At 36.3% G+C, this 18,740-nt stretch overlaps 2 protein-coding genes and 1 long non-coding RNA gene across 7 annotated transcripts in view; all 3 read left to right on the top strand.

Moving 5' to 3' along the window:
* The window catches only part of adcy5 (adenylate cyclase 5), a 153,921-nt gene that overhangs the window by 9,354 nt on the left and 125,827 nt on the right, over positions 1-18,740 (top strand). The window lies entirely within an intron of this gene.
* LOC141376177 (uncharacterized) lies at positions 7,628-10,636 on the top strand. The gene is made up of 2 exons (XM_087268177.1): positions 7,628-7,964; positions 8,287-10,636. Exon 2 carries the CDS (start codon positions 8,308-8,310, stop codon positions 9,502-9,504), a length of 1,197 nt encoding a protein of 398 aa, XP_087124303.1. The 5' UTR covers positions 7,628-7,964; positions 8,287-8,307; the 3' UTR covers positions 9,505-10,636.
* The window catches only part of LOC147835365 (uncharacterized), a 34,629-nt gene continuing 31,231 nt past the window's right edge, over positions 15,343-18,740 (top strand). The window contains exon 1 of the long non-coding RNA XR_015499744.1: positions 15,343-15,477. This is a non-coding gene — a long non-coding RNA (uncharacterized LOC147835365). The remainder of the gene's footprint in view (positions 15,478-18,740) is intronic.

Raw genomic sequence — 18,740 nt, 5'->3', positions numbered from 1 at the left:
CCGCTGGAATTCAAAACAGATGTCCTCCCTGTCCTTCTTGAAAGATCTGCTATTAATTTGCCTTTGAGAGTCAACCCCTATGGAAGCATTAACCTTCCCTCAGGCCAGGCTGAGTACGTGCTCTGTTGAGCGGCCGGCTGAGGAAAAAAAAAACAACACCTCTTGGGACTAATGCAGAGCTCACACACAGATCATCTTTTGATGCTCTGTCAACTTTTGCTTAACTTGTACAGCACATATACATTGTCTGGCTATTCGGATCATGTTATATAGGATTCATACAGATGTAAAGTGATTATTTTTGCAACTAAAAGAAATTTAAGTGATAATTTGATCGCTACTGATGAATCCTTCTGTTCTTCTGGTTAACAATTTTTTCGCATTATTCGCATTAATACTAACCTTAATACCACCACCACCATAATCATATTAATAATAATAATAATAATAAAAAAAAAAAATAATAATAATAACAATAATAATTGTTGTGCTTGATCACATTTGTTGTTGATGATGATGATACTACTATTAAAAATAATAATAATAATAGTAAATATTTTAAACTTCGTAGTAAAGGCTTGTATAAAAATAGACTAACAAATTCAGTGCTTCCCACACATAGACTGTACTTGGGTGGGCCGCCCTGGTATGTTAACGGCTGCCCAAGTATATTTGGTGACACATTTTTTTTTACTATTATTATCCTTTTACACTTCTAATTATTATAATTTTTCGTATCTGCCCAATATGACCAAACATTTGCAATCGATTAAGAAGTGGCAAATCTTCTTTCATTTACCTGTTTCGTTCTGTGTGCACGAGACCCATTAACATTCCCACAAGTAATCTCACATGCTCTGCAGCAACCCACAGAGACGTGCCTTTTTGGGACTTAAATTCACCCGGCTTGGCTTTCTAAATCTCCTAAAATTTTCGAGATTCAGTTTTTGCTTTTGCCATCTAAAGCTGTCGTTAAGCGTTTTTGCATCACCTTTTCACTTAAGCCACTTTCGATTGGCTTTGCAGCTGACAGAGCGCGCACAGTGGCGAGAGCGAGAGAAACATTCTTTAATCTAAACGACTCAGAAACACTACTATATACTCGGAGGAGATGAAATGACATCTAAACTGGCTGCAAAATATATGTACACCATTAGTAATGGTTAATTAATGGATTAGCCTTATTTAAATGATGTACACGTCTTAATCTTGTAATTTATTATTTTATGATGCTAATATATTACATATTTTATACATGTCTAAAATGCTTTGGCATTCACGTTTGCTTCAAACTTGAATGAGACCGAGAAGCAGATTTGACCTGTCAGTGCACATGGCTCCTGAATATATAGCATAAAAGTAAGATGTATAGTGTACTTCTTTATTTCAACAGTCTTTTTTTATTACTTAAACCCATTGAAAATAAACCGTGTAAAACAGTGTCATAATAAAATAATAAATGTAATAAAATTTAATTCTGTTTCGTTTGTTGTATATAGTTAACTATTCATGTGATATGCGTAAATATTGTTTCAATTTGGCCACCACCGCAAGTATATTTCAAACTTGTGGGAAACACTGAAATTATTGTTGTTGTTGTTGTTGTTGTTGTTGTTGTTGTTGTTAACAACAACAATAATAATAATAATAATAATAATAATACATGAATGTACATAATACTTCAAAAATCAATATTTTATTTTTACTTCATATATTTAAAATGTTCATCCTTTAAAAACATTGTGTAAACATTGTAATGTAATTGTACTGTATTGATTTACTTTTTCTTGGTTCTATAAGGCTTTTTTATTTTAAAAGTGTGTTGATGGAAAAAAAACATTTATTATTATTATTATTATTATTATTATTACTACTTTTTTATTATTTTATTTTATACATTGGAGCTGTCAGTTATTTTATCTAATTAATGTAAAAAGAAGTGTGCAGTAATGTATGTTTTGCATCAACTTCTAAAACAAAAAGTGACTGTAGAATGTCAATATTTCACCATTATGGACGTTGTGTTCTTGTTTTCATAATTAGTTTGACCTTGTTTTCCTTTGTTCTGTTTCCGTCAGGTCTTCTGTTGCCATGTCAACACCTTTAATTATTTCAGGTGTTCCTTTTCAGTTCATTATCATCAGTTCCAAGGCTCCCTTTGTGTTTAGTTCATTGTGCAGTGTAGTCCATGTTTATGGAATTGCACGCATTTTCCTTCTTTAATGGATTTACCTACGCTTTTGTTTAAAACTTTTAATAATATCAATCTTTCTCATGTTTTTGTGTCTCTACACACATCCATGATAGATGCATTCAAAAGGTTAATCTTTTTTTAAGAATAAATAAATAAATGTTCTGTATCAACAATAAAAAAATGCATTTGTATATTTTAGTTTATTTCACAAATTACTCTATAAAAAATAAGAAATATAAATTAGAAAGCACACCTTTTACCGCTTTATGTTTATAATTATCAATGAAACAGCATTTTATTTAGGGCTGGCCTGGGTGATATTGGGGGAAAAAAAACTTTATGGGCGCCACAGTGCCACATAGCAAGAAGGTCGTTGGTTCGAGCCTCAGCTGATTAGTTTGCATGTTCTCCCCATGTTCGCATAGGTTTCCTCCGGGTGTTCTGGTGTCTCCTACAGTCAAAAGACATGCACTATAGGTGAATTGGGAGGCCACATTGTTCGCAGTGTATGTGTGTAAATGGGAGCATATGTGTATTTCCCAGTGATGGATTGCAGCTGGAAGGGCATCCGCTGTGTAAAACCAACACAATCTCACGGCAATTTGTAACTTTTTGATTTGGTGGCTAATTCGTATGAATTCATACGATCTAATTCGTACAATTTAGTACGACTTGCTCATCCCCCAATGATAGTTGGGTTTAGGGGTGGGGTTAGGTGCCACACCTCCTTTTTAAAATCGTACAGTTCCGTACGACTGAACTCGTACGTATTCATACGAATTAGCCACTAAACTGGCAAAACGTAAAATACTTATGTTTTCTCGTGAGATCAGGCTGGTAAAACATATGCTGGATGAGTTGGTGGTTCATTCCGCTGTGGCCACCCCAGATTAATAAAGGGACTAAGCCAAAAAGAAAATGAATGAATGAATGAATGAATGAATGAAAAAAAACTTCATATATACATTGTGATTTTAATAAATGCACCAAATGTCTTGAAAGGCTCTGTTTGTAATGAATTGATCATTTTAGATAGTTTGTGATGCATTTGTAGAGAAGTGCATCTGCGTAAAGCTTAATAAACTAATTGCAAGCATAGATAAAATCCAAAAGAACACGTGTACATATAAAATGCGCTGTGCTTTTAGGGTTTTCTGGGTTGTCTAATAGGAATCAAATGGAATAATGACATATAAAATAACATTGTTGTCTACACCATATAAATTAAGCAATTAACACTTGTTAAAGCTACAAACTAAACTTCTAATACAAATATATATATACTTGGCCTGCGGCCTCGTGCCAACGCACGCCTCCCACCAGTGTCGATTTACAGCCATATTGCACTGCTACTCGTGTGATATTGCTCGTATATAGAGCAATTTCAGCGTTATGGATGTGACATTTGCAGCAAAAACTCAAAACATAAATTCACATAGACAGTATATGTCAACATTGTACTGAAGCATCTGTTTATATTTTCCAGAACAACTGACCACAGAGTTAAGGCATCAGAAAAATATCTATCTGTAAACATGTTTTTGTATTTTAAATGAGAGAAATAAACATGCATGTATGTGACAAGTCTGATTTTACAGTCTACAAAATACTTTGTAGAAATTCTGTGACTTAAACTTTCTTACCCAAAAGAAATAATGTTAAACAAATGCATAAAAGAGTTGGCTCTCTATAAAACAAATGATTGATTTCATTTTGTTTAATGTTTTCACATTTACAGTATGAGGAAAAAGCTTTGTTATGGGTGTGACATCTCTCTGTTATGGATGTGACAAATGTGAAATTGCCATTTGTGTGACTTTAAAATAATTAAATATAATAGTTTGAAAACATTGACAGAGACATTTTTGAATGTTTCTGAAGTGCTGTAAAATACTTGCTTACACAAAAAATGCAGAAACTGCATCTATATTTTGCTGAAAACAGTTTGGCAAAGATTGCATTTTTGCCGTATTGCCCAGCCCTACTCTTATGTAAATGCATGTTTTAAATTGTATTGTGAATGTAAAAATAAACAGCCAACCAACTTTACCTCAGATTTACCCCCCCTAAAACACAGCTGTATGTGCGAGTTTGTGTTGCCTCTCAAAATGCGACTCTGACATGTCTCTTATGAGTGCAGACCCTCAATTGTGCTTCCTGTAGCTTAGCAACCAAGGCCTGTTCTGACAAACAGCATCCAGAAGCACTCAGGGCTTCCCTGTGCAAAGACCTGCTTTTCATCTCCCAAACACCTCCAGCAAATGTGCCGTCTTCCCATTAAAGGTTCAAATTGAGATAATTAAGGCACAACTGGCCCTGAGTCTTTGCTCTCTCTTCTTTGCTCCCTCTTTAGCTTTTTTTTCTTTTTTTTTTTTGGCTGTTGTCAAGGTAGACGTGTGGTAATCAGTGTGTGTGGGTGGCTGCCTACACCTCTCTTAAACAATTGCTGCAGTCTGTGCTTTGTATTAGACCACTTATTAGGAGACATGTCTTAGGGGATATTAAAAAGCATTTTACTGTGACCTATTATAAGCTTTTTTTTTTTAAATTATTTTTATATATTTAATTTTAATTTTAAATTAAATTATTTTATTTGATCATTTATCATTTATTTATATATTTATTTATTTTTACACAATACTTGAATTTAGTGCGAACAGTTTACAAAAAATATTTTGTTAATTTCATAAAGCAATTTTTTTTAGCTTATGGTTATTAAATAAAGCAGTAAGCCCCAATAAGCCTTGGTTTACAGTGAATTTATAACACAAAAGGAACGTTGTTAGGCATGACAGATTTGATAGCAGAAGGGTTGCCAAGTAACTGTCAGGTGTATGTTTGTAGAGTAATTTACAACAGCTTTGAATGTGGCTCAACCAATCAGAATGAAGGAATCTGATTTATAGCATCTTGAAGAAATTTCTCATAATAATAATAATAATAATAATAATAATAATTGTTGGTGTTGTTGTTTTTGTTGTTATTGTGGTGTTATTTTATTACATTCTTAAATGAATTATTTATAACTGGAATTAACTACATTTTAAGTAAATGTGGTTTAAATGTTAATGTTTATTCAAACGGTTCATAATGAAATGTTTCAATATTTCATTATCTCTATAATTGGCTCTTTCAGCATTACTACTACTTCAACTACTACAACTACAAATAATAAACCATGTGCTCAAATTCAGCATAATCCATAGATTTCTTAGTGATTAAAAGCATTTTGCTTTTAAAATGAAGAATAAAATTGTATTTTTTAATGAATCGTATGGAAAATTACAGAAAAAAAGAGACAATTATATTTTAAAAAGTATACATAGTATCAATTTAAGCACGTACAATAAAAAAAACAACAGATAAAAAGGAAAATAATAAATGCAGCTTAACACAAACAGTAGAACAAGAATTGTTCAATCACACAACACGCTCTACTTTGAACTTAGGAAAGGAAAAAAAGTTTTGCTGGAACAAGGACTCTATATCTGACAGTAAAACTGTTACTATATTTTGTGCGAATAAGTATGATTAGCCTCATGAATATTTTGAGTATAAGATGCTTCTTTAAAAAAAACTAAATTTAACAAATTCACTTCTGAATGGCAATTAATAACCTTCTCTAATTGAGAAATTAAGTTTATCAGTTATTAAACCGGCTGACAAGGTGTTGCAATGGGTTGCATGATCACCTCGCAGCAAGAAGTTTGCAGGTTTGAGCCCTGGCAAGGCCAGTTGGCATTTCTGTGTGGAGTTTTCATGTTCTCCCCGTGTTGCCGTGGGTTTCCTCTGGGTCCACTGATTTCCCCCACAGTCCAAAGACATGCGCTATAGGTGAATTGAATTAGCCAAATTGGCCGTAGCATCTGTGTGTGAACGCATGAGTGCATGGGTGTTTCCCAGTGTTGAAAGGTATCCGTTGTGTAAAACATATGCTAGATAAGTTGGCGGTTCAAAGAAAGTGAATTAATGAGTTATTAAACAGTATTGAAGACCTGCTGGGAGCTCCCAGTGTTTTCTGTTGGGTTCCATATTAAAAAAAAAACAACAATTTGTTTTTAATCGAGGAACTTCTGCAGGAAAAACTACATTAACCATGATGTTTTACAGACTAGGGCTGCACAATATTGGAAATATCTGACAATGCGATGTTTTGTTTTACATCGATTATTTATTGCGATGTAAATACAGTTTTACCAGATTATTTGAATAGCTCTATTTGGTATGATTTCATTAATTTAGATCAACTGGCATGATCAATCTTTTTCTATGCTGTGCATCTGCATACAGTATAACAAATTACAAGCAAAAATAAATAAGTAAACTGTGTTTTATGGTTTTCAGGGGAGTCTAACAGTATTCAAGTACAGAAATTGAATCAAATGTAAATGTAAACATGGTAATCATTGAATAAATAATAATGAAAATTAAATAATTATTAATAATATATTTTGTTCTTTTTAATAAATAATAATAAACTGCCTTGTGCTGTTGCAGATACACGTTGCAATACCAATGCTCAAACAATATATTGTTCAGCCCTGGTACAGACGTTTCAGCAATTCATTGAGATGCAATGAGCAAAACCTAATGGCAGTGTAGTAAATTATATGATATAATCAGATGTTGTAAAAGCAAAAGTGTGTTCTTTTGAGAAAGTACAAACCATATATGTTAGCTGTGGTATACTTTCATGTGGAGTATTTCTTAGAAAAACACTCAGCTTACCTCCAAATGCACACTTTTAGTTCTTAATTTTTGATGAATCGCATACAATTTACCAATGATCTTGATTAATAGTGGTTGTTTTCATGTTTTGTCAATATTTAGCAACAACTATCTTCTCACTCAAGATAAATCTGAGGTTTGTCGCACGGGGAGCTGATTATTTCTGTAGAGACTCTGGAATGCATCCTGATTGAAACCAAACTCGGCATGTTATTTTTATTGCAGAACCACCCTCTGTTTCTTCTTCTTTATTTGTCACATCTTTCTTCTTTGCTTGCAGATAAGGGCCTCGTTGCCGCCTACAAACTTGGAGTATTCATTTAGACCCACAGAGTGTCAAATCATGTGTACACGCTAATTTTATAATTGAACGTCACAGGGTGAAAACGTAATAGTCAACATGTTTTTAGTTTAGTAATTTTAGTTTTAACATGCTGTGCTAGTGAGTGGCCTGCAAGAGCTGCGTATGAGATCCATGAATAGTATAGTTGTCATGTTTACCAGTGAACAAACCACCAGATGTCGCTGGTAAACCCTCAGTCATGAAACTACAAATCTGCCAGTTAATGGACTACATTTTCATACATGCACTTCTCCCAATCACGCACGCCTGGTCACTCATCTTCCTGATTACATCACCAGCTGAAACCTGTTACAGAGACTGATTACACACAGTATTTAAGCAGCACACACACTCATTCACATGGCCGAGTCTTGTTTATCTGTAAGGTGACATTACAACGCGTTATCCTGGTCTTGGTTTCCCGTGTTTTGTTCTTAGCCCTGTTTATCCTTGTCATCCTGTTTAGCCGCCTGCCTTACGACCTATTGCCTGTTTACTGACTACGATTCTGGATTTTCTACATATATCTGTTTGCTCCCGTATTGACCACTGCTTGCCTGACTGTGAATAAACCTGCACATTGGATCCTACCTTCTGTTGTGGTGTTACTCCCCGGCGTTACAGAAGACTCGGCCACACAATGGATCCAGCGGGTATCAAGATCATGTGTCTTCGTCAGGAAGCCCGAACAATAGAAGAGTATGTAGAGGATTTTATTTATTTGGCTCATTTAACATCTATGGACGATTTATGTTTAATGATCTTTTTCCGGGGTGGTTTATCTGAACCATTGTATTCCACAATGCCAATTCATGAGGCCCACTGGACAATAGAACATTATATCGATCTGGCGCTGCAACTTAGTGGGTCCCCCTTCACCGTAGGCGAGGTGGAGGAAACCCCTAAATGTTTTTTGGGGGGGGGCAATAGACAGCAAGACCCGCCAGCTGCGGGGCTTGCAATTCCCTCTACTAACAATATTATGCTGTCATCTACTATACACATGTCCCCTGTTTACCAGCCCAGTTCTCCATGTTACAAGATGGCTTCCTCCAGTCTGCCAGCTCACAAGATGGCCGCCTCCAGTCCTCCAGCTTACAAGATGGCTGCTCCTCCAGCTCACAAGATGGCCGACTCCAGTCCTCCAGCTCACAAGATGGCCGACTCCAGTCCTCCTGAGCTCGCTGAATGGCCGCCGCCTCCTGAGCTTCCTGAATGGCCGCCGCCTCCTGGGCTTCCTGAATGGCCGCCGCCTCCTGGGCTTCCTGAATGGCCGCCGCCTCCTGGGCTTCCTGAATGGCCGCCGCCTCCTGAGCTTCCTGAACGGCCGCCGCCTCCTGAGCTTCCTGAACGGCCGCCGCCTCCTGAGCTTCCTGAACGGCCGCCGCCTCCTGAGCTTCCTGAACGGCCGCCGCCTCCTGAGCTTCCTGAACGGCCGCCGCCTCCTGAGCTTCCTGAACGGCCGCCGCCTCCTGAGCTTCCTGAACGGCCGCCGCCTCCTGAGCTTCCTGAACGGCCGCCGCCTCCTGAGCTTCCTGAACGGCCGCCGCCTCCTGAGCTTCCTGAACGGCCGCCGCCTCCTGAGCTTCCTGAACGGCCGCCGCCTCCTGAGCTTCCTGAACGGCCGCCGCCTCCTGAGCTTCCTGAACGGCCGCCGCCTCCTGAACTCCCTGAACGTCCGCCGCCGCCTGAACTCCCTGAACGGCCGCCGCCGCCTGAACTCCCTGAACGGCCGCCGCCTCCTAAGCTTCCTCAATGGTCGCAGCCTCATGATCCAGGCCCTCCGCAGTTCCACGCTCCAGGCCCTCCGCAGCTCCACGCTCCAGACCCTCCGCAGCTCCACGCTCCAGGCCCTCCGCAGCTCCACGCTCCAGGCCCTCCGCAGCTCCACGCTCCAGGCCCTCCGCAGCTCCACGCTCCAGGCCCTCCGCAGCTCCACGCTCCAGGTACGCCCCCGCTGCATGGTCCTGGCCCTCCATCCCTCCCCCAGTTCCGCCTCCGCTCCACCTCCCGCCTGAACAGTATTAGGAGTGTCTGGAAGCCACTCCTTAGAGGGGGGGCTCTGTCATGTTTACCAGTGAACAAACCACCAGATGTCGCTGGTAAACCCTCAGTCATGAAACTACAAATCTGCCAGTTAATGGACTACATTTTCATACATGCACTTCTCCCAATCACGCACGCCTGGTCACTCATCTTCCTGATTACATCACCAGCTGAAACCTGTTACAGAGACTGATTACACACAGTATTTAAGCAGCACACACACTCATTCACATGGCCGAGTCTTGTTTATCTGTAAGGTGACATTACAACGCGTTATCCTGGTCTTGGTTTCCCGTGTTTTGTTCTTAGCCCTGTTTATCCTTGTCATCCTGTTTAGCCGCCTGCCTTACGACCTATTGCCTGTTTACTGACTACGATTCTGGATTTTCTACATATATCTGTTTGCTCCCGTATTGACCACTGCTTGCCTGACTGTGAATAAACCTGCACATTGGATCCTACCTTCTGTTGTGGTGTTACTCCCCGGCGTTACAATAGTATAGTAATGCTTTCTTTTCAATAGTTTTTTAAAAGGCACACAAGGGGTACAGTTTGAAAAAAAGACTTCTCACAGATTTGTAACAATTGCATTAACTTGCCTAAAGCAGAGTGACAACAAAATGTTTTTATTTTTTTTTAATTACACGCAAATGTACTTATTGTTAATTTAATGTTTAGTATGTATTAAGTTTCACATTAGGTGATAATACGAGAAAAAATATTCTAAATGAATATCAGGAGCAGGTATCGTATAAAAATATTTTGTATAATATATTCAAATCAATTAAGAAAATCGTTGCATTAGATATTTGTACATTTTTATATTAGTGCTGCCCAATATATCGTTTCAGCATCGATATCACAATATGTCAGATCGCAAGATATGCAATGTTGAATTGTCTTGGCAGTGTAACTTTTACATTTACATATTCAAACCCATAATGCATGCACTGTTTATTTTACTTTTATTTTTGCTTTGTTGTAGTGTTGTAGTTGAATGTAGTTTATTACATGTTATGCATGCAATTCACTCTCCTACAGAATCATGCCAGTTAATCAAAAGTAATACATTTGGAAACACACTTTAGGGACCAATTCTCACTATTAACTAGTTGCTTATTAGCATGCATGCAGTATGTTATTGAAATATTGGCTGCTTATTAGTAGTTGTAAAGCACATGTTCTGTGTTATCTTATTCTACATCCCTAATCCTATCCGATACCTTAACTACCTTAGTAACAATTATTAAGGATCAAATTTGGAGTTTATTGAGGCAAAAGTCAAAATGGTTTGCTAGGAGTGAGAACTGAACCTTAAATAAAGTAGGACCAAAAATTCTTTCCAAAGAGTATATCACAATGTATATTGCAGATAAACAAAATATCACAATGTCAGATTTTTCCAATATTGTGCAGCCCTAATTTATGTACAGTATTCTGTTGGTTGGAGCATTTAGGCAACCTGTATTTTTTTTAAATTTTATTTATTTATTTATTTATTTATTTATTCTAAATAAATGTATTTAGACACTAATTGTAAAAGTCTATTGTAAATGTGGTGTATTTATTTTATATATAGATGGCAAAGTATGATTATTTTCAGCAATATGTAATATAATATAAGATAATGTTTTATGTGTGTGTGCATGATTATATAAAATATTTTATACATATATATATATATATATATATATATATATATATATATATATATATATATATATATATATATATATATATATATATATATATATAAAATATTTTATATAATCATGCACACACACATAAAACATTATCTATACATACATATATACACACAATCACGACTCATCTGCGATTCTTTTAAATAACGTCTTTGATGGTTCACATTGTGTCATTGTTGCTCACGTGAACGAGCACCGATTTGTCTGTGATTTCAGGCATTTATCAGCAATTTCTCAACCTGGCAGCGAGTCAAAATCAGGGCCAAAATCATGCAGTCTGATCTCGGCATAAGACTAGGCATTTTTGAAAAAAGTTCTTGCATTATTTGTTTGGAAAGCGTCCAGTTTTTTTCTGGTCAATCAGTGCATCTAAATCCATAATGGTTAGGCAAAGACCTAAAGCTTTGTTCCATTTTTGTACACATTTGTTGAATACTCAACATTTTTCTTGTTGACAAAAGTAGTCGATGAACCCAAACAGTTTAGTTTCTCATTACTTTGGCATTCAGTGTGATCAAAAGCAGACGCCCTATTCTCGCTGGAAATAAATCCTAATTCCCTATGCCAGTTCCAATGTTTGCATCATTGCTCATTCTCATCGTCAGCTTCCTTAACGGCCTTCAGAAAGTTACCCGAGCCCTTTCCACAGCGCTGTCACTTATAAAAGGACACTGGAGGGAAGCCAATTGGCCATGTTTTCATATTAATTTTTGTGCATGCTAGTCAGAAATCAGCAGAATGTCGTACACACAGCTGGGGTGCGAAGAACATTCACGCTCTTGTACTGCAGCTAAAATATGTTCCTCAAACCATTAGTGAATCGATGTTATTGAAAGAATTTAGTTCTGTAGGACAGCTTAAAGCGCACAGACGCAGGCACTGATCCAGGATCTGCATGACACCCAGTCAAGAGGAACATATGGCTAGTCAGTGAAACACTCCGATGTGATTACCACGTTCTTATCGGCTGCCTCGCTAATGCAGAACTAAAGAAAAGTGTGATTCGAGTTATTCCAGGTCATTAGGCTTTACTTGAGAGATTGGCTTGGCCAGTGTGGAGGATGAGCTCTACTGACATTTTTCTTTCTGACATTCCTTAAAAAGCAATGGCAACAGTTCATATTCTCTCTCTCTTTCCACTCTCCAGGAAGAGAAAGTCAATAGCTTTGTACTGTTAGCAGGCAAATGACCTTTTCTACCTATATTCAAATCATGGTTATATTAAATGAGGAGGTGTTTGTTTTGCTTTTGTGTTCGCCGCGGTGTCCTTTTTCTCTGTAAGGCCATTTGGTGTTGTCAGGAAAGATCAGATCACTTGTTTGTGTGCTACACTATTTTTAGGTGCAAAATGGAAATGTTTTCAGTAGATTAGATCTAGTCTAATTAAATTTGCAGGTCAAATATTGAAATGTGTGATTATCGGTCTTAATGGGAATTTAGGTTTTGTTTAAAATAAGATAAAATCGCAATGTGTTGTTCCGTGCATTGTCTTCCTGTGCATTTCATTTTTTTTTAGGACAGAATTATTATTATTATTATTATTATTATTATTAATAATAATAATAAAGAGCTCCTATTTTACCCCTTTTACAAGATGCAAGATAAGTCTTTGGTGTCTCCAGCATGTGACTAAAGTTTTAGCTCAAAATACCCATCAGATCATTTATTATACCCAGCTGAATATGTGAATTATGGAGTAAGATTACATTGTAGCAGTTTTGTTTCCTGTGCCTTTAAATGCAAACAAGCTTTTTCTCCCTGCCTGCCGTTTCCATGTGCGTGTCTGTTCCTCCTGCTGTTTAAAAAGACTATATGTCTTTTTAAACGTGCACCCAGTGTGTCCACTTTTGTTCAGCTTCAAATCGTGTGTATTGAATATGTTTGGGAAACGGCGTCTATTTATCACTATGGAGAACATCTGACAGTCATACAGTGCTACATGAACTGAAGTTTTGAGAATTGCATAGAAGGGGCAACGGCGCCTGTAATATAAAGGAATAAATGTACATTTATTTCAAAGAATTTGCATGTCTAAATAAAATAAAAGCACAGAACATATTTACAGTTAAGGGAGGATCGGCTCTTTAATGTTTATAACCACCCTTCATAGAAAGAATACAAATATGGTAGAGATACAGGAAATACCTTTACAGGGTGATGGCGGAATAGAATTGTAAAATATGAGAGAATCCCGGGAAAAACGGGAGGGTCGACAGGTATGACTCCTACGTCACATTGTGGGCCTCAACATCACTGGGATTTAAGTTATATTTTAACGTCAGAAAAAAAAGCGACCTTATCAGTGCATCTAAATCCATAATGGTTGGGCAGAGAAGCACAGAACCAAAGCTCTGTCCAAACAACTAATAAAAGTTGATTTTGAATAATGGGTGTCCTATAAGCAATGAGGATTATTTAAGATGATGATATTGAAAAATATAATTAAAATAATAATTTTGAAAAAAAATTAATAAATTAAAATTGAAAGCAGTTTTAAAATATGACTTGACCCGCTGTATTTCAAAATGATTCATTGTGTCAAAGATTGGGGTGAATTTGAATGGGAGTGCTTCTGGGTTAAGAATAAAATAAATAAATGATAAAAAAATGTCTACAGTAGAGCAAAAATGCAAATAATTTGAACTGTAAATTTTTTTTTAGGCGTTTCTGGTGACTTTGAATTTTTTTTCAATATAAAAAAAAAACATTTTATTTTTCTGCAATTTAATTTTGTAATACTTAATTACTTACTTCCCGGGCCATTTATATGGAAATTTATATTTAGCTGCACCATCTTAGTGTTTCATAACATTTAATTTTTTCAAGGTGGATCGGTAGCCCAAGGCTCAACCCCCAATCTGGAGGACCAGGACATACACGCATACACTGCGGACAATTTAGCTTACCCAGTTCACCTACAGTATACGGCATGTCTTTTAAACAGTGGGAAAAACCGGAGCACCTGGAGGAAACCCGTGCGAACATGGGGAGAATATGAAAACTCCATACAGAAATACCAACTGACCCAGCTGGGGCTCGAACCACCGACCTTCTTACTCTAAGGCTAATGCGCCACCGTGTCACTCCTTAATATTGTTATTCATTCATTTTCTTGTCGGCTTAGTCCCTTTATTAATCCGTGGTCGCCACAGTGGAATGAAGATCACTTGTTTGTGGCAACTTATCCAGCAAGTTTTTACCCAGCGGATGCCTTCCAGCCGCAACCCATCTCTGGGAAACATCCACACACACATTTACACACACACACTCATACACTACGGACAATTTAGCCTACCCAATTCACTTGTACCGCATGTCTTTGGACTGTGGGGGAAACCGGACCACCCGGTGGAAACCCACGCGAAGGCAGGGAGAACATGCAAACTCCACACAGAAACGCCAACTGAGCCGAGGTTCGAACCAGTGACTCAGCGACCTTCTTGCTGTGAGGCGACAGCACTACCTACTGCGCCACTGCCTCGCCCTAATATTGTTATAAAAATTGACCAGCTTTATTTCAAAATAGTTTAATTTTTGGGGTGAATTTCAATGGACATGCTTCTGGCTTAAAAATAAAATAAATGAATTATAAACTAATATTTTGACAATAGAGCAAATTATTTAAACGGTGCTTTATGTATTTCTGGTGAGATATTTTTTTAGGTATACAAAAATTAATTATTAAAATGTAAAAAAAAAAAAGGTAAAAAAAACACCATTTGTCTTCTCTGTATAAATGAAATAAAACCAACCTTTAATAAAACGATACTCCGTTTACCATAGTGTTTGGATGCCGTCAACTCATTTGGAATGATTTAGGCCCTAAAAGTACATGCAAATCATAAACTTTTACTTTATTATGGTGTATGTCATACACTTGCAATTAATCCACAAATCACATGCATTCTGAGCTGTGGTGCCTGGTCACACTTCACATGGCAGATCTTGTGCCTACTTTATTGCAGTGTTGATTCTGAAAAGGTATTTTAGCAGCCCTGTAGGCTAAAGCCATAATAATGTACTGTATACTGTTCGTATATTTGTGCGTGTGTGGGAAAAACCTCTTGGCTACCTTAATCATCATTATTAGGAGATACTATAAAATGGGCCTTCTAAAAAAAACAAAAAGTGGTAATAATGAGCTCGCCCACATAACAGATGCTATTGTTTTGCAAATAACTGGGTTTTTAGTGACTAAGGAACAGATTTCAAGTTTGATGTTACAAGTGTTTCAGCAGTTTGTTTTCTCACTTTAGCAGTTGGAGAGAGATGACGTGTTTCTCGACATATTTTACTAGAAAAGGTGTAATAGTTAACATTTTGGCTTTGGAACTTATGAACTGAGAAAGAAGTGTTTGTCTAGATGACTTTACTGCATGGCACATTTTGACTCTCTTATTTCTCTCAGTTCAGTTCACAAAGCTCTCTGTTGAATAACGTATTAAGTAAGGAGATAACGAAAGGTGAGTTCTTGTTTTGTACTACTTGATTTTAATTTTAAAAGATTAACAAAGGACTTTGATAAAATGGTACTTGAGTCAAAGTACCTATTTTATTCTGATTCTTACATAAAATACATTTAACATAATATTTATTTAGCTTATTAACACCTTTTATTTAATCATACAACATTAAAGTTAGCAGTTTTACTATTAAAAACAATTGAATAAACTATGAATAAACTACAGATAATAAATTAAAAGAAGCATTTTCAAAGAATGGAAAAGTATTTTCTTTTTACATACTTCAGTAATCTTATTTATAACTTTTGGTTTCAACACTGTGGTTTATCAACTTGTGGAAGTCCATCATAAAATTCTAGGAGCCATTTGTGAATTTCCTCTGAGAATAAGTCTTTATTTTGTTTCATTTGTAGTGTTGTGATTTTACCTTGATGACATTACTCTGTGTATGACCCTGCACACCATTTATTTTTCAGTGGTCCTATATGTTATGGACAGGTCATTTACTATGACCTCTGACTCATCAAAATTGTGTGTGTAAGTTTTGGTATAGTTGTATACAGTGTTGAGGGTAACTTATTACAAGTAATGCGAGTTACGTAATTTTACTTTTCTAAGTAAAGTAATGCATTATTTAAAAAAATTAAGTAATAATATTTTGTTACTTTTTTAAACATGTAACTCAAGTTACATTTTAGATTAAATCATACACTTTCAAAAAATAGTTTACTAAGCTAAAACTAGTGTAATCACACTAAATCACACTCAGTGAGAAAACTAATTTTGTACCACAGACAAAAACCACAAAAAAGTAGCAAACACATTGCTTTCAACTTTCATTAATCTGTATATACGGCATGTATAGTGCCAGAAAGTTCTGAGAAAGTTTAGGTTTTACAGTGTGTTGTTGATTGCAGGGCTCCTCAATTAAAAAATACCCTGCAAGTTTTGAAAGAGATCAAGCCTCAGGCAGTTATGATAAAGTAACTCAAAAGTAACACAACTCATTACTTTCCATTAAAAGTAACTAAGTAATGCAACTAGTGACTTCAGTAACTAACTAGTTACTTAACTAACTAGTTAGGATTACTTAACCAAGTAATCCACCTAGTTACTCAAGAGTAACTCAGTATTGTGATGCATTACTTCCAAAAATAATTTAACCAACATTGGATGTATATCTTAATATCCACTCCAAAGGGATGGTTTTGTTATACTACAGTGTTGTTTTCTGGGCTTTATGATAGACCTGTAAAGTTAAAACCTACACTGGTTTCACGGTTCTGTTTGATCATGATTGCCATATCATCAATTAATACTCGCACACACATCTCACCTGCCTCACCATAGTATATTTGTCAGAAAACTGTCAGTACATCATTACCATTTTTGGTCTGTTATTAAACCACTAAATCGTCTTCGTCTGCGTCACAATGCACCGTAGTCTACGAATAATAAGTTTTGACACCCCAAGTATACGCAAAAGGTGGGGAGGGCCGAAACAAAAAGGAAGTTTCCACTCCGATGTGTCTTGCTATATATGTGTTCTGCACAATCTATTGTTTTTGTTACAGTATGTGCTATTTTTAGAAAATAAAATGGCTACAGGCATATTCCTAGATCTATATACTTATTAGGTAACAAAGACTTCCTATAAAAATATAAGCAGTTTTATTTCCACCTGCAAAAATCAACAATTAAACCAAGCACTTGTACATTATGTGTACTACTAACATTCAAAATTAGCCATGACAAGCTTAAACACGTCACTTTTTAAAACATCAAAGGCCATTTAGGCTATCTGTAATTTTTTTTTTGTTAGAAAATCTGCATTTGTTATTTTTATTTTTTTTGCATCTGTTGCATCTACATTGGGTGTCTGTTAAAACACTGACGGCAATGTGCTGTGCAAGTTGAATTCACCAACACATGAGGAAACATGTCAACATGTCAACAATAGATTTACATACTAATAGGTGATTGGGCAGGTCTTCACACTTGCAATGCATGTGCAAGGTAATTGGAAGCGTACAAAAAAGGAATTTCTTTGCTTTTTTTGCAGTTATTTTTCTCACCAAACCAATATTAATAATGCATATTCTGAACCGCAGATCACAGGGTGCACCAAACAGCGGGAGGACATTGGGATGATTCTATTTTTTACAGAGAACTGTTGCACCCCTAGTGGAAATGCTCTGACACGGTCTTTTAACATGGTGAAATGACCCGTCTCCCTCACAGGGACAGAAGAAAGGCCAAGCTCTTTCTCATCTCAAAATGCTGTGATGAAAATTTAATGTGAGCTTCTGGTACCCGTTGCCTTGAATTGTACATTTTATCATCTCTTATCATCCAACTGGATTAATATTAATAGAAAATCTAAAAGATTATGCCATGATGGTTTTAAAGCAACTAATTTTGCTTAAATTAAAATCCATTGCTCAGTTAAAATGGAAACCTTCTTTCTCATCAACATCTGTTTGTTAGATTAATGGTTATAATCATGACGACTGACAGTTATAATTGCAGATTTTGATGGCAATATGGTTTGTTGTAATTTCACTAAAGTAGTCATTAAATCATTGGTTGTATATATTATTAATTGGCTTCAAAATATAAATAATATCTGTTATTAGTACAAACTAAAATTTCCATGTGTGCATCTCTTAAAACACACACACACACACACACACACACACACACACACACACACACACACACACACACACACACACACACACACACACACAAAATGGGATCATACAGAAAATGATCGTTCTTTCCTGCAATAATTTAGAAGACCTAAATTCAAAGTTTTTACAGCATGGTCATCACCATTCATAGTTAATATTAATACTTTTTCTATAAAAGCAGTTAGATAAACTAACTAGTTGAGATGTCGAGATACTCATGTTTTCCCCCTTATAGCTTGATGACAGTTATTAAATAATGTCATGATAATAAGACTAAAGATTAACAGCAGGTGATAATTATGTTTATGTCTGTAGAGATCTGGCCAAGCACAAGGTCGTTAGTGATTCAGATCTCATAACAAAGTGAAAGGCTGCTGCTAAGACACTAATTAGCTGGGCCTTATTGCAGTTCCAGCATGTGAATATTGGGCATTTTTGATATTGTTGTGCAACAGAAGTTGGAGTAGGCAGTAAAAGAAAATTAAATGATAATAATATTGTTTTCTGTATTTACCTGTTGCACTTTTCTTATAGTTTTTGTCTTGTTTCTAGTCAGAATATTTTAAAATA

The sequence above is a fragment of the Danio rerio genome, chromosome 9 (assembly GCF_052040795.2).
Source record: "Danio rerio strain M-AB ecotype USA chromosome 9, GRCz13ab, whole genome shotgun sequence".
NCBI classification, from domain to species: Eukaryota; Metazoa; Chordata; class Actinopteri; order Cypriniformes; family Danionidae; genus Danio; species Danio rerio.
This window is presented reverse-complemented; position numbering and strand designations above follow the sequence as displayed.